The sequence below is a fragment of the Brassica rapa genome, chromosome A06, assembly GCF_000309985.2.
Source record: "Brassica rapa cultivar Chiifu-401-42 chromosome A06, CAAS_Brap_v3.01, whole genome shotgun sequence".
Lineage (NCBI taxonomy): Eukaryota > Viridiplantae > Streptophyta > Magnoliopsida > Brassicales > Brassicaceae > Brassica > Brassica rapa.
In genome coordinates, this window is record NC_024800.2 from 520,553 (window position 1) to 534,594 (window position 14,042).

A 14,042-nucleotide genomic window follows, 5' to 3' on the forward strand; every position below is an offset into this window, starting at 1 on the left:
ATGGAAAAAATATAATATAAATGAACCATCCGATAAGTAATCCAACTCCAAAATAGCACCGTAATTTAGCGTACAACAAAAGCAAACGTAACCTACCTATTGGAAGCTTTGTGTCTCGTCCCGAAATTTTTAAATCTACCTTGTCTAATATATGTACAAATGTTTATGAGAATCAAAATCCTATATTGTTTTTTTTTTAAGTCTGAACAAATCGGCAAGATGTGTATCAAAACCATTTCATCGCGTGCATTCTGATGGGTTAAGGACTTAAGGCACAGTAAGTGCATGAGAATGACGAGTCGTGTCGTGCATGCATGGTTGTTCTGGGACATGGTTTGCCCCTAGAGTCCTCTTTTATTAAATATACGTAAACTTGTGGTGTAGTTTTACGTATGATATGTTGCTGTCCAATTGCTTTTATTGATTGATATGATCACCAACTTCTTGCTTATAACGGTCCACCTGCAAACTGTAGAACGACATACAAATTCTCATCTTGATTATATTTTCAACATATTATATTGTTTGGAGTGTTAGCTCTCTAATTTTATTGACATAACGGATCACATATTCTATTTAATTTGGTTAGCATAAGCGAGATTTTGCATGTATGCCACACTTAGATAAACATGAATTTCATGACCAAAAATCTAAATTATACCAAATAAAACTACTTGGGTTTGCGTTGTTAATTACGTCACTGCATTGGTATATATGTTGACTGATGTCAATCTAATTATATTAGGCTGTATTGCATAACTTAAAGGCGCCTATTATATACTGTGAAAGTGTGAATACTACGAATCCGAATACTACAACTGATTATTTATTTATAGTAATCGTTTTTGAAAATGTGCTCTTGCTAGTGTGTCTTATGCTCCCTTTGTATAGGATTTTTTAGTGGCTACAGATTATCCCTTTTTTTCTTCTTATTTGTTTTTATACTTTAAGAAAGTGTACTTATTAAATTAATAATGTTTTAAGTGCTTTATCAGTGTATCGTATCATTAGGCTATGATTAAGCTATTAATAAACCTTATTTGTTTCTATACATGTACGATGAATTCATATTCGGCGTCCGACTTAAGTGGTAAGAACTAAGAACTATTGCTATAAGATGCATAGTACTCATTTTGAATTTTTAACATACATGATACATGGTAGATTAGTTTTTTCAGATATTATGGATAGGAGTTTAACTTATTAAATTAACTTAGTTTGTTTAACTTACATATACATACGAGAATTACATGCGTCTAATATAATTGTAATCTTCATTAAAGTCGCACTTGGGACAAAAACAATTCAATTTAACTAACAAATTGTGGTAAAATAGAATCAAATTATTGGATACTCTTGTCCATGACATTTGAGACCATGTCTCTGTCACTCTTGTCCCCTATCTTATTTATCATGATTAATATTCAGTAAAATCAACTCAAATAATTACTTTTCTCATTAATTTATTTTAAATTTAAAGTAGTTTCACGAAAGTAAAACAACTGAAGCATTGGTAAGTGAATTCCTTGGGAGAGATTGTGGAAGTGCGGTTACTAGTTACTTCCTCCATCTTATAATAAAAATAGATTTTTGCACATATATTATGAAGAAAACTGATATTTTTTTTTATATTTATCTCTATTTAGTACCGTTTTGTTTAATTTTATTAATTTATGAATTAAAACTAAAAATAAAAAAACTAGAAATTTATTTAATACTTATATCGAAAATGTAAAATAACATTTATAATAAAATAAATTTGAAAACTTAAAATAACATTTAATACGAAATAGAGAGAATAGTGAATTTTTTTGGTCAACTACTGGTTAGTGAATTTAAATTTTGAAAAATTAATTATTTTTGTTATAGGATACAGTATATTATTAGAACATAAAACCATCAAACAATTTACTAGCTAGTAAAGAAAATTGGATCTAATTTTCATTGCGTTTGACTCATATTCAAAGACTCCATAATTGATTGGTTGGTAATTAAACTAAATGAGTAGAGTCGTAGTTATTTGCTCCAAAGTGTTGAAAATACAAACCAGTGATAAAGTAAACCATAATAAATTTTATTTTTATGAGTGGATCCCAACAAGTGACAGTAAATAACATCGACCTCTATTTGCTATCTAAATTATTGACAAAGGGTAGAAAAATCTGTGTTTCCTATTTTCATGCTTTTCAACTCATCTCCAAAGATCTATGATCTTCATCTCAGGCACTTCTTGATATCAAAGTTCTGGCTAATTTAGTCATTAATTAATCCAAATTATAACTACGAGCTGATCAACCTAAGTACTAGTAGTAAACTCATTTTGTGGAAACACTTACATTTATATATAATTAACCTCACTCATGATAAAACTGTATTGATCCAAAATTAATTAATCCACCCCAAACCAAAGTAAGTAATTATTTATATTAGAAACTAAAACAATTAATTCATCTGGAGATAATACGATTCGTGGTCAAACGAGTTGTTTCGTAGACGGGAAGCTCTTCGCGATACCTTTCGATCCCTATGGACGATAGATTATCCAATTCAAACAGGTCAGAGCTCGCGCAACTCGCAGCATCATCGTCATCGTCGTCGTCTTCTTCTTCGACGTCTTTATTCTCCCGGTAAGTTCTGATAAGCTCCTTGGCGGCCTCAATCACGCGACGATTCTCCTCCATAACTCGGCTTTGATGGTGGCGAATGGACTCTCGTTGCTTGGAGTCTTCGTCGAGGATGACGTTGACGGGGCAGAAACGAACAGACCGTTTCGATTTTTCGCTGGACGACGTCGTTTTGCTCAAACAAGATCTGGAGAAGGAAGACGCTGACGAGCAAGTGGTGTGTGATGACGTGGCGGTGGAAACGGTTTTATTCGGTTTCTTCGTGTTTCCTGTGAAGAGAGAGTTAAGGAACGTGGCGAGGCGTCCGCCGGGAGAGATCGGCTGCTTCACTTTCTTCAAATCGCTGTACATCTTCAACGCCTTCGATTTCACTTTATTGTTAGGTCGCTCGAGTCTCTCCACGGCGGTTCGAATCGGCTTAGGATGGTGGTGAATCGCCGGCGGAGAGCGAGACGAGCGAGTTCGTTTGTAGAAGGAGTCTGACTCGGAGGAGGAGAATCCGCTCGAGTCGGAGGAGCTGGAGCTTGAGTGCTTGAAGAAAACTGGCTCGACGGTGTTTATTTCGGCGGTTTTGCGGCGGTTAACGGCGAAATCGTCGGCGGTTTTGCGGCGGTTAAGGAGGATTTTCTCGAGGCAGACGCGATTCTCATCAAGAGAGGCGGCGCGGTTCTGTTTCTTCCTCATGGAGACGTCGGAGGAGTCGTCGGTGGAGCGGTAGATTTGGTCGAGGAGAGAGGAGGAGAAGGAAGGATGGCGGTGGTCGCGGCGGCGGTACTGGTGGTCTGTAGTGTTGTTATCCCAAGGATCCATGAGATTTTTAGAGTTTATATAGAGGAAGGAGGTAATGATAGTGTTGGAGTTTCGGGTGAAGAGCGAGAGAGAATGATGAAAGAGAGAGAGAGAGAAGCACGCTTTGTTCTCTTCTTGTGAGCTGAGAGTGAGGAGGAGGAAGAAGAAGAAGAAGAAGAAAGAAGAGAGGGTCTTATCAGCCAAATGTTACTCACTGCCACGTGTCTTATTATTTTCCTATGGGTAAACATTCGGTATTTACTTAGGTGGAAGTGCCAGACGGGAATATAGTTGTTGGCAACAAACAATGTATATTACTGTATTTAACTCTTTTTATTAAGGATTTTTAGTAATTAAACCCCTCAACTAAAGATGAATCGTAAAAAAAACCCTCAACTAAAAATCCTGTGAAATAAACCCTCAACTTTAGTTCCGTTAACATATATTACCCTCCGTCTAAAAAACCGTGACGGAGGGTGACATATGTTAACGGTTTATAAGTTGAGGGTTTATAATGTTGAAAACTTAGTTGAGGGTTTTTTTTACGATTCAAAAATAGTTGAGGGGTTTTATCACTAAAAGTCATTAAAGGGTTTTTAAGTTATTTATTATCCATTTATACATTGTTTTAGATTGATTTGTAAGCCTTTAAAACTAATTTATATTTTTAGTATATTAATCTATTATAAAATTAATTTATACATCTTAAATTAATAATTTTCAACACGATTTACAACTTATTATAACTTCAAAATATTAAATTATTTGATATTTGGCAATAGTGATATAAAAAAAATTGTGTGTTTATATCGTCATTTTCAAATATCAAATAATTGAAAGTTTCTAAGTTATATTAAGTCTTAAGTAGTGTTGAGGATAATTCATCCATGAAGTCAATCTTTCTATTTGGAGTATGACGTACTTTTTCTTATTTTCATTATTTTCGTCATCAGGCTCATACTTTCCTATTTTCCTATATTGTTCTTGATTTATTGTATTACTTTATGTTTTAAATATATTATTGATCAAGAAAATAAAAATATAATGTAGTTATTCAGAAATCAATGAGAATAAAAATAATCATGCATTATTTTGGAGGGAGAGAAGTATGAATCGGATGACAGAAATCATGAAAATAGGAAAAAGTGCGTCATACTCTAAATAGAAAGATTGACTTCATGGATGAATTATCTCGACATTACTTAAGACTTAATATAACTTAGAAACTATAAACTATTTCATATTTGACAATGACGATATAAACACACAAATTTTTTTATATCACTATTGCCAAATATCAAATAATTTAATATTTCAAAGTTATAATAAGTTGTAAGTAGTTTTAAAAATTATAAAATTTAAGATGTATAAATTAATATACAAATATATTAATGTATTAAAATTTATAAATTAGTTTTAAAGGCTTATAAATCTTAAAACAATGTATAAATGATAATAAATAATTTAATAATATTTAATGACTTTTAGTGATAAAACCCCTCAACTAAAGATGAATCGTAAAAAAAACCCTCAACTAAAAATCCAGTGAAATAAACCCTCAACTTATAAACCGTTAACATTTGTTACCCTCCGTCACGGTTTTTTAGACGGAGGGTAACATATGTTAACGGAACTAAAGTTGAGGGTTTATTTCACTGGATTTTTAGTTAAGGGTTTTTTTTACGATTCATCTTTAGTTGAGGGGTTTAATTACTAAAAACCATTTTATTAATTATTAATTATTTTTATTCATGAATAATTAACTTGGTAGGTCTTACTTTTACTAGTTAACCATGTGAGTTTTTTTTACCTAACATAGCTTTGTGGGAAAATAGTTTTTTTTTTTCAATTAAGCTTTCGATGGGTGGTTATCTAATGATTATAAAAAATAAACAAAAGAGTAAAGAAATTGAATATACAAAAGTATGAATTATTTTAGCAATATTCTCACTCAAATTGGAGAAAATGACATTTATTTATAAGTTTGTTTATACATTAACAAAAAAAAGAATTAAACACATGTATAAATAATTTGACAAAATTTGATTTAGTTATTATAAGAAAATATTGCATACTGTTTTTTAAAAAAATGGTCAAGCTTTAAAAAACTAATACTCCCTTTGTATCATTTTAAGAGATGTTTAAGGTTTTTGCACAAATATTAAAAAAATATAAACTTTTATGTGATTAGCTTGGTTACATAAAATAACATTAAATAAAATTAATTCAACTAATAAAAAATGTAATATTTTATAATTGGTTAAAAATTTCAAATGATATTAAATTTCACATAGAATATCTTTAAACACCAGTTAAACTGATACGGAGGGAGTGGTGAATATACCAAAACACTAAAATTAATAAAACAAAAGTATAACTTGCATCTTGTTTTTAGATTCAGACATAAGTGGAAAAACGATTTTTCTAATTACTATTTCGTATTTTCACTAGTTCAATTCCTTTTGTTTTCTCCTGATTTTCTTATTACCTGATTCAGACCATTCAGAATTTCAGATCACTCGTTACTTTTTTTCTTCTTTTTATCATTTAGACAGCTTTACACACGATTTCATGAATGTGAAATCAAATTGTGACACAACCAGAACACTAATTAATATGTACAAGACAATCGGTTACAAACCTTGATCATCGGCCATAACTTGTAAAAACAAAAGTTGTACGTGTATTTCATAACACAAAAAATTATAAATCGTTGATTTATTACAGCAAATCCAGTGTTGATACTTGGGTCCATTACAGCTTTTCTTTTCAAAATTTATATATTCGTGAATACTATTATATATATATATATGTTTTCAACTAGTCTAATTATATATTAGGTACTATACACTAAACTGTTCTGGAATTAGCAGTTATTCAGTATGAGTGATTAGAAAAATATAACATTACATGTTTTATACTATACATAGATCTTTCTAAAAAGAATTAAATATCGAAGTTGTCATTTACATTACTTTGAGAACTTTGGATTTTTGAAGAAATATGATCACAAAAGCTTCTTACCGTTTAAACGTTCCACAAATATGTGTACTTTTTTTTTTTGCTGAAAAGGACTAGAATCTAAATATATAAGAAAGATAATCTATGCTAGTACAAAAAAATTCAAAACTTAAAACTAAAAGTACATATTGCTATCTTTAGATATGATTGTGTAAACAATAATTGTAACGCATACACTTAAAATGAAGGCACGGTTTGTCAAACTTCAAGAGAAAATCTAGGGCAAAGGGACCAGAAAAGTAAACCCTAGGGATATACATAGGATTCGCTTTGTATGTGAACGCCTTAACGGTGCGATGTGAATCAAAAATGGCTAAAAGAAAGATTATAGAGAATGAATAGTCAAGCAATGCGGCTAAGAGGCTCAGTCACATAATTTGACCCAACACCAACACTGAGACAATCCTCATGAACAGATATTAATTATGTTGCAAGCCACTACCTTGATACTATGGCAATTTTAACTTTTAAAAGAGTTTATTCACATACTTTGATTGTCTTCATTGTTGAAATCTCTAACTTGTCTTTTATTTCCCCAAAAGTAATTATTAACTTTCACTACTCGATCATGCTTTGAAATCATTCTATGTTCCCCAATTTGTTTCACGTTTATCGTTTCCTTTTCATAAGCTAATCAAACTAATTGTTATTAGTGCATCCATCGTAGTTGATAATTATTGGATCTACCACGTTAATTCGTACTTGATATATGGAGAAGCTTAATGACTATCCTAAGAAATACAATGGCTTATTTTTCGGACAACTCAGGAAGTCAACGTCAATCAAACGTGTACGTACATACATATATTGATATATATTTTTAATATTTTTAATTTTCTATAGGTAAGCGATTAACATAATGCTTTCGGTTAATAAAGAAACATGTAACAGTTTTATTAAGTTGTGGTAGAGAAGTATTTAATTTAGTCAGTCTTTCGCATGTGATTTCTACCTAAAAGTATTTTAAAACAGTTAGTTAAAAGAAGGAATTTCTATTTATATTTAATGTCCACTGACCAATAGGAATTAATTGTTTCATATTTAGTATTCTTTTAAAAAAAGAAACAAAGTATTATCAATTCATATCATGATTTTAAAATAAAAAATAAAAATAAAAAATAGTACTAGTTGCAAAAAAAGAATTAAAAAAATATTTTAACACTGCCAGCAAAAGACTAAAACCTTAAATCATAAATCCTAAACCATTGGATAAGTTTAGTGTGCCCCAACCCTTATCTTAGCATAATAATAATCAAAATAATTAACTTATTATAATACTAATGATATACTTTACATGCGTTATACGTATTCGTATTAATATTAAACAAATTTCATCGTAAATTGTACTTTACTAATGTTTTTGTGGTTTAAATATATGTTAAATTAAGATAATAGTAATTAAAGTTGATGAAAGCATGTTCGAATGATACTGATTTGTTATATGATTACTTCGTGGGCTAAGTTTTAAAATTGAAATTTGTTTTCTTCCACGGGGACGACACAAAACAAGTAATAAGGTGAATCGTTTTCTTTTAAGAAAAAAAACTATGTCCAGCTCTTTACAATCTTTGCTTTTTTTGTTCTTAGCTTTCTATATTTTCTTGCATATGTAGATAACATATATACTCAGATGAAATAAATGCTGGTATAATAAAATGCACTAATTGATAAGTTTTAAGTATTTTCTAATTATATTGTTCAAAAATAAAATAACTTGTTTGTGACACATTCGAAAATGCAGTGTAAAATGATCGTCCCTTCCAATCCACGACACATCCCACTCATAGCACCTTCTTTTCTAAGCGGACCCGTCCTCGTACACTTTTGCTATTCTTTTTCCTTTTATACAGAACAAAACAGATATTAACTTGTATATATTAATTTTTTTTTTGTAAATAACTTGTATATATTATTCAATCTCGTATTCCTGTCTTAGATCAAACGAAACGACTCTATATATACAGATACTCACAAGATATGTGCTTAACGTGCAAGCACATAAACATGCTTCTAAAACATTAAATAGTTTTTTCTTATATTCAGAACACCTTTCATAGTTGAGACAATAACTCTTGCACTTATATTCAAAATACATAATAGCATGAATAATGTCTATATTTTTTGGGGTTATTTGTGAAGTAACCAAAACACACTAAAATTAGTTTTTTAGAGAAAGAGATAAAAAGAGAAAATGGTGGGACTTTGGTTAGTTTGCGATTTTTTTTTCTCAGTTATTAAATGTAAGTTCTCTATTTTTTCTAAATTATAATTTTTTGTGTGCAAATGTTAAAAAATGCTGAGTTGTCTGCATTAGGAAACCAGGCTACATTGGTACGAGTCTTAACTATAAATCATCTGTTAATATTTTTACTTCTTTTTTGGAAATGTAAACATTGTAAATAGTTCATTCCAACAAAAAAATGAAATCTGAGTGGCGGAATTAGAATCTTGTATCTATATTTCTCTGTATATAATTTATATGCCATGTTAATTTATTATTGTCCTAATATATTGAAAGAAAAAGAAATAAATTATTCTGAGATGCAGAGCCTGTATGCATGTGTGGACTGCAGTTATAAGAAAATGACAGCTTCTCGTATGATCATGCTGAGTTTTGTGCATGCAGTAAAAGGGGAATCCATTGTAATCAAATTAATGAGACGTAATTAATATATAAAATTTTCATAACAAAATTTCAACAAGTTAATTTTAGGTTTAAGGATTAAACATTTAGGGTACTATATTTATTGATCCTAATCATTATACTTTATGGTTCTCCTTCAGAAATATGTTAAATAAATACTCCATATATATAGAAGTGAATTGGAGTTAAATTAACATTACATATAGCTTTAACATTTCTTAACGAAGATGGGGTCAAGAAAAGCCTAATTGCTCATCATTTTCCCTTATAAAGGCTTCATTATTAAAAAGATAGTGTCGCCTAATCAAATTCTAAACTCCCTAATTGATGAACCCCTAGTCTATAGGCTTCTCAAATCTCAGGATTCTCTAAGATAATCCCTAGCCAATGCTTGCAAGACACTAAATAATAAGTCTAATCAGTGTAGCTTTGACTCCTACGATCGCATCACATATCATCAAGGACAAGAAAACAATTACTGAACCTTTGGTAAAAAGTTGAAAGAGTATTAGTTACTCCAAATCACTCAAGGCAAGTAGTTAGAAGTCCATAGAGAACAATCATTTGTCAAAAAGGGTAAGTGAGAGAGGACCGGACCAATAGGCACTTGATTAAGATTCTAGACCAGTTTTCTTAAACCAACTCCCAGTTTTCCATAAATGTCAACAACACCATCGATTATATTCTTCTTGGTATGTTTGTCATGATAATTTCGTGTGAAATGTTATACAAAAAGATAACTAGAATTCAAAGTAATCAAGAAGATAATCAAGCTTACAAAGTTATATTCAAACAATGTTTAGTTAGTTTAAAAAGTGGTACATATATATTCTTAGTGTAGAAGAAAGCTTAGTCAAACTCAGGAACCAATGTTCCTTTATGAAAATCCGGGAGAGTATATGAAATAAATGTTTGGGGATCCCAAGAAAAGAAAAGTATGACACAGAACTCAAAGAAGAACAATGACAACTCAATCTTTTCTTTGAAACATCACTCAGAAAACATCAGTATCTCTTTTCTCAAATCCCCAAAACTCTCACTGAGAAAAGAGAAAAAAGAACAGGGTACCAAAAGAAGCATAACACTACAACGACCAAGCACATGGTATTATAAGATTCTCTTCCTACTTTGGACAATGATTTTTAGCTAAGAAAAAACTAGGGCACCGATGATGGTATATGGAGTAGGACGAGTGCATTACATGGTCAAGAGAATTGATAATCATGTGTGACTCCCTTTCAAGCTTTATAACGAAACAGCCTGCAGAAGAATAGATGATCTATAAATAAGCAAATAGCAACTCATAGAGAACTTCTAACAAAAAACAAAATATTGATGGAGAAGTAAGAAGTTGTTTATTGCAACTTATCAACAAAGCTAGAAGCAACCTTCATTGTTCGTAATAACATGATCTTCTTATTTGACTGACTCAAACACACATGCACGGAGCTCAGTATGCATATTAGCAAATCATCAGTTGCTCTCTGTATCCATATTATACTTTGAATTTACATTAAAATTTGATAAAACTTCTAATGAATATAAACTAGTGTTTCTATAATCATTCACGATTTTTTGATATTTTCTGCAATATTTTAAATTCATCTGGAATATGACCAACAACAACAAGTAAATGGAAGAAAGGAGATTTATAAGCCGATTTTATTTACTTTCCCTGGATAAATTTCATAGATCATCTGCGTGTTACGGAACAGACTTAAGTTAAGATGGGCCTCATGATGTTGGGTTAGTAGTTATCCAAGCCTAAGAATTTTTTTTTTTTTTAAAACAACGAAAGGACCCATAAATATCCCGTGGGCATATTACTTCCTATTTGATACCTTGAAACTACAAATTATATTCATTTTACTTCAGGCTTTACAAAGACATAAGCCAGAAGAGCCCAAAAGATGAACATAAACAAAACATGTATGACACCGAATAAACTTATAATGTAAATCAGATTCTAACTTTCCAATATCATTATAGTTTTATTGACCATTATTATCTGGTAATCTATTAACCGTATTGGTTTAGTCGGTTTACACATTGTATATTGGTATACTATAAGCCAGTGTAAATATCTTTGGTTTGTATGGTTTAGGCCTCATGTATACTTGTATATATACTCTCATGTAATTACTTTACTAATTAATGTGAATGAGATAATTTGGTAATATAATCAGACCCTACAAAAAAACATACAAAATTAATGGAGAAGTAAGAAATTTTCACGATTATTGCATCTTTAAAAAAAAGTTATAAACAAAGATTCGTTGTTTGTGATACTGTGGTTCTCTTATTTAGTTGCTTCAGACACACGTGAATTCAGTTTGCATATTAACAAAGAACAATCAATTATTTTCCATATTCACATTACACTGAATATGCATTAAAAATTAATAAACACATCCTTGATAAAAAAAACATTTTTTACATGAACCATGAGTTTTAGCTGCATGACAACAACAACAATCAGAATTCAATTAAATAACAAAAGATTTGAAAATATAAACCTTAAAGAAGGAAAATTTCAGTTTATCCTTGAATTAAAATACAGTAATTAAAAGTTTTTTTTCTGCTTATATTTCCAGACAAATTTCAAACCAACCTAACATATATCATATATGTAAAACAACTATATACAAATGACAAAGAAAACAATGAAAGGTCATGGATTTTTAACTAAAAAATGGTGGTTTAGTGGTAGACGGACTTTGGATTGCTAAGTAATCCGGATTTAAAAGCACATTATTACACTTTATCTTGGGGCCACATGGACATAAAGCTATGCTTGCGGTCTTATTTGAATATTCAAAAAAAAGAATCTATCCATAATTACATTTTTCTTTGGAGATTAACCAGGTTCATTCTATAGATTCAGGATACCTCCATGTAAATCAAAAGGTCTTTTGAGAAGGGTAAAACCCACCTCCAACACACGACACTTTTATTAGTCCTCCTCCTATTTATACTTTATCTGCGAGCAAAAGGGTTTGCTAAATTGTAATTAGTTTTATCTCTCTTCCCTTTGCTTCTGAACTCTTGTCTCTTTTCAGCGTAAATAAATACGCAGAGAATGTTCTTTAGCTGTGGAAACCCATTCAAGGCTCTGTTTCCAAAGAAGAACAATGCATGCATGTCCTCACATCTTGTCTCTCTATTGAACAACTTCGAGACAAGTTTGAGGGTATCGATTGCAGAACTTGTACCAAAGGATGATGATAAGAATGGTTTTATCACTGTTTCTTGGATGATTCAAGCAATGCACTCTCTTTGTGAGATACACCAGTGTATCTCGACACTCATGACCACCGATGTAGACCTTCCTGTATCCGACATGGAAGAAAGTATGTACGCTGACATCAGTTCGAAGCTGCTTGAAGTCTGCTACGCCTTCACCTCGGAGCTGGCCCGGCTTAACCACGGAAACATGTTACTCAAGTTTGCTTTTAGTGATCCTGATGAGGTTTCTTTATCGCATATCGACTGTTGGAGGCAGCACATGGCTTCCAAGAACCCTAGAATCGAAAACTGCGGTGAGGTTTTGAGTAATCTTGTTGAATCCATGAGTGATGATCATGATCTTCATGTTCTCAAAAAGAAGGTGAATAAGAAGAAGAAGAAACAATACGAAGAAGAAAAACTTCTCATGCGAGCTCTATATGGTGTTAAGGCCAAGACTTTATACATATTCAGCGTGTTTGCTGCAGCGTTTTCTGGACTTCTGAGAATATTTTGTATATAAACATTCCAAAGGAGATGAAGGAGGAGGGGGAGGTTCCATGGGAACAAGCATTCATGGAACTGCAGAACGTGACCATGAACACGTTCTTATCCAACAGATTCATGGTTATAAACGCATTCTACATTTGTATTAATGTATATTAAACTCTCTTTCATTATACTACTAGACATCGTATAAATTTTTGTCAATTAATTTAGTAAAACTTCAAAATACTCTCTAAATTGGTTGATTAACCACTATAAAATCGCTATTCTCTAAAAAAACAACGACAATAAAGGTTCCAAACCTCTTTGACCTTCATCATAGGTTAGTGTAGGATGCAACTATGCATTAAAATATAATTTTCATATTTTTCTATAAATGCTCTATATACTGAAGCCTATGATCTTTAGTGTTGTTTTAAAATTTATAAACACATCTACATTTGTATTAATGTATATTGAACTCTCTTTCATTTTACATGGGCATCGTTTAAATTTTTTATAAATAAATTTAGTAAAACTTCATAATAATCCCTAAATTGGTTGATTAACCACTATAAAATCGCCATTCTCTAAAAAAACGGAGACAACAAAGGTTCCAAACCTCTTTGACCTTCATCATATGTTAGTGAAGGATGCAACTATGCATTAAAATAGAATTTTTATTTTTTTGAATTTTTTTCAAAATCTATGGGTTAACCCCTTCGAAAATATTGAATTTTTCGGTAAATGCTTTATATACTGAAGTCTATGATCTTTATTGTTGTTTTAAAATTCTAAACACATTCTACATTTGTATTAATGTATATCGAACTCTCTTTCAAGGTACATGGACATCGTTTAAATTTTTTGTCAATAAATTTAGTAAAACTTCATAATACTCCCTAAATTGGTTGACTAACCACTATAAAATTGCTATTCTCTAGAAAAACGAAGACAACAAAGGTTCCAAACCTCTTTGACCTTCATCATATGTTAGTGAAGTATGCAACTATGCATTAAATTTTCAATTTTTTGAATTTTTCTCAAAATCTATGGGTTAAACCCTACGAAAATATTGAATTTTTCGGTAAATGCTCTTTATACTGAAGCCTATAATCTTTAGTGTTGTTTTAAATTTTCTAAACACATTCTACATTTCTATTAATGTATATTAAACTCCCTTTAATGGTACATGGACATCATTTAAATTTTTGTAAAACTTTATAATACTCTCTAAATTGGTTGACTAACCA

At 31.0% G+C, this 14,042-nt stretch overlaps 2 protein-coding genes across 2 annotated transcripts; one reads left to right on the plus strand and one right to left on the minus strand.

Annotated features, from left to right (window-relative positions):
• Positions 1-2,324: 2,324 nt before the first annotated feature.
• Positions 2,325-5,365, minus strand: LOC103871064 (protein BIG GRAIN 1-like B). Its single transcript, XM_009149285.3, has 2 exons — positions 5,135-5,365; positions 2,325-3,742 (listed from the first exon to the last, which is right to left on the minus strand). The coding sequence occupies exon 2, from the start codon at positions 3,432-3,434 to the stop codon at positions 2,448-2,450; it is 987 nt and encodes a 328-aa protein (XP_009147533.1). The 5' UTR covers positions 3,435-3,742; positions 5,135-5,365; the 3' UTR covers positions 2,325-2,447.
• A 2,827-nt stretch (positions 5,366-8,192) lies between these two features.
• Positions 8,193-13,209, plus strand: LOC103871096 (protein BPS1, chloroplastic). Its single transcript, XM_033272503.1, is given in 2 exon segments — positions 8,193-12,800; positions 12,803-13,209. Coding segments are annotated over 2 exon segments (810 nt in total). The 5' UTR covers positions 8,193-12,157; the 3' UTR covers positions 12,970-13,209.
• Positions 13,210-14,042: the final 833 nt, after the last annotated feature.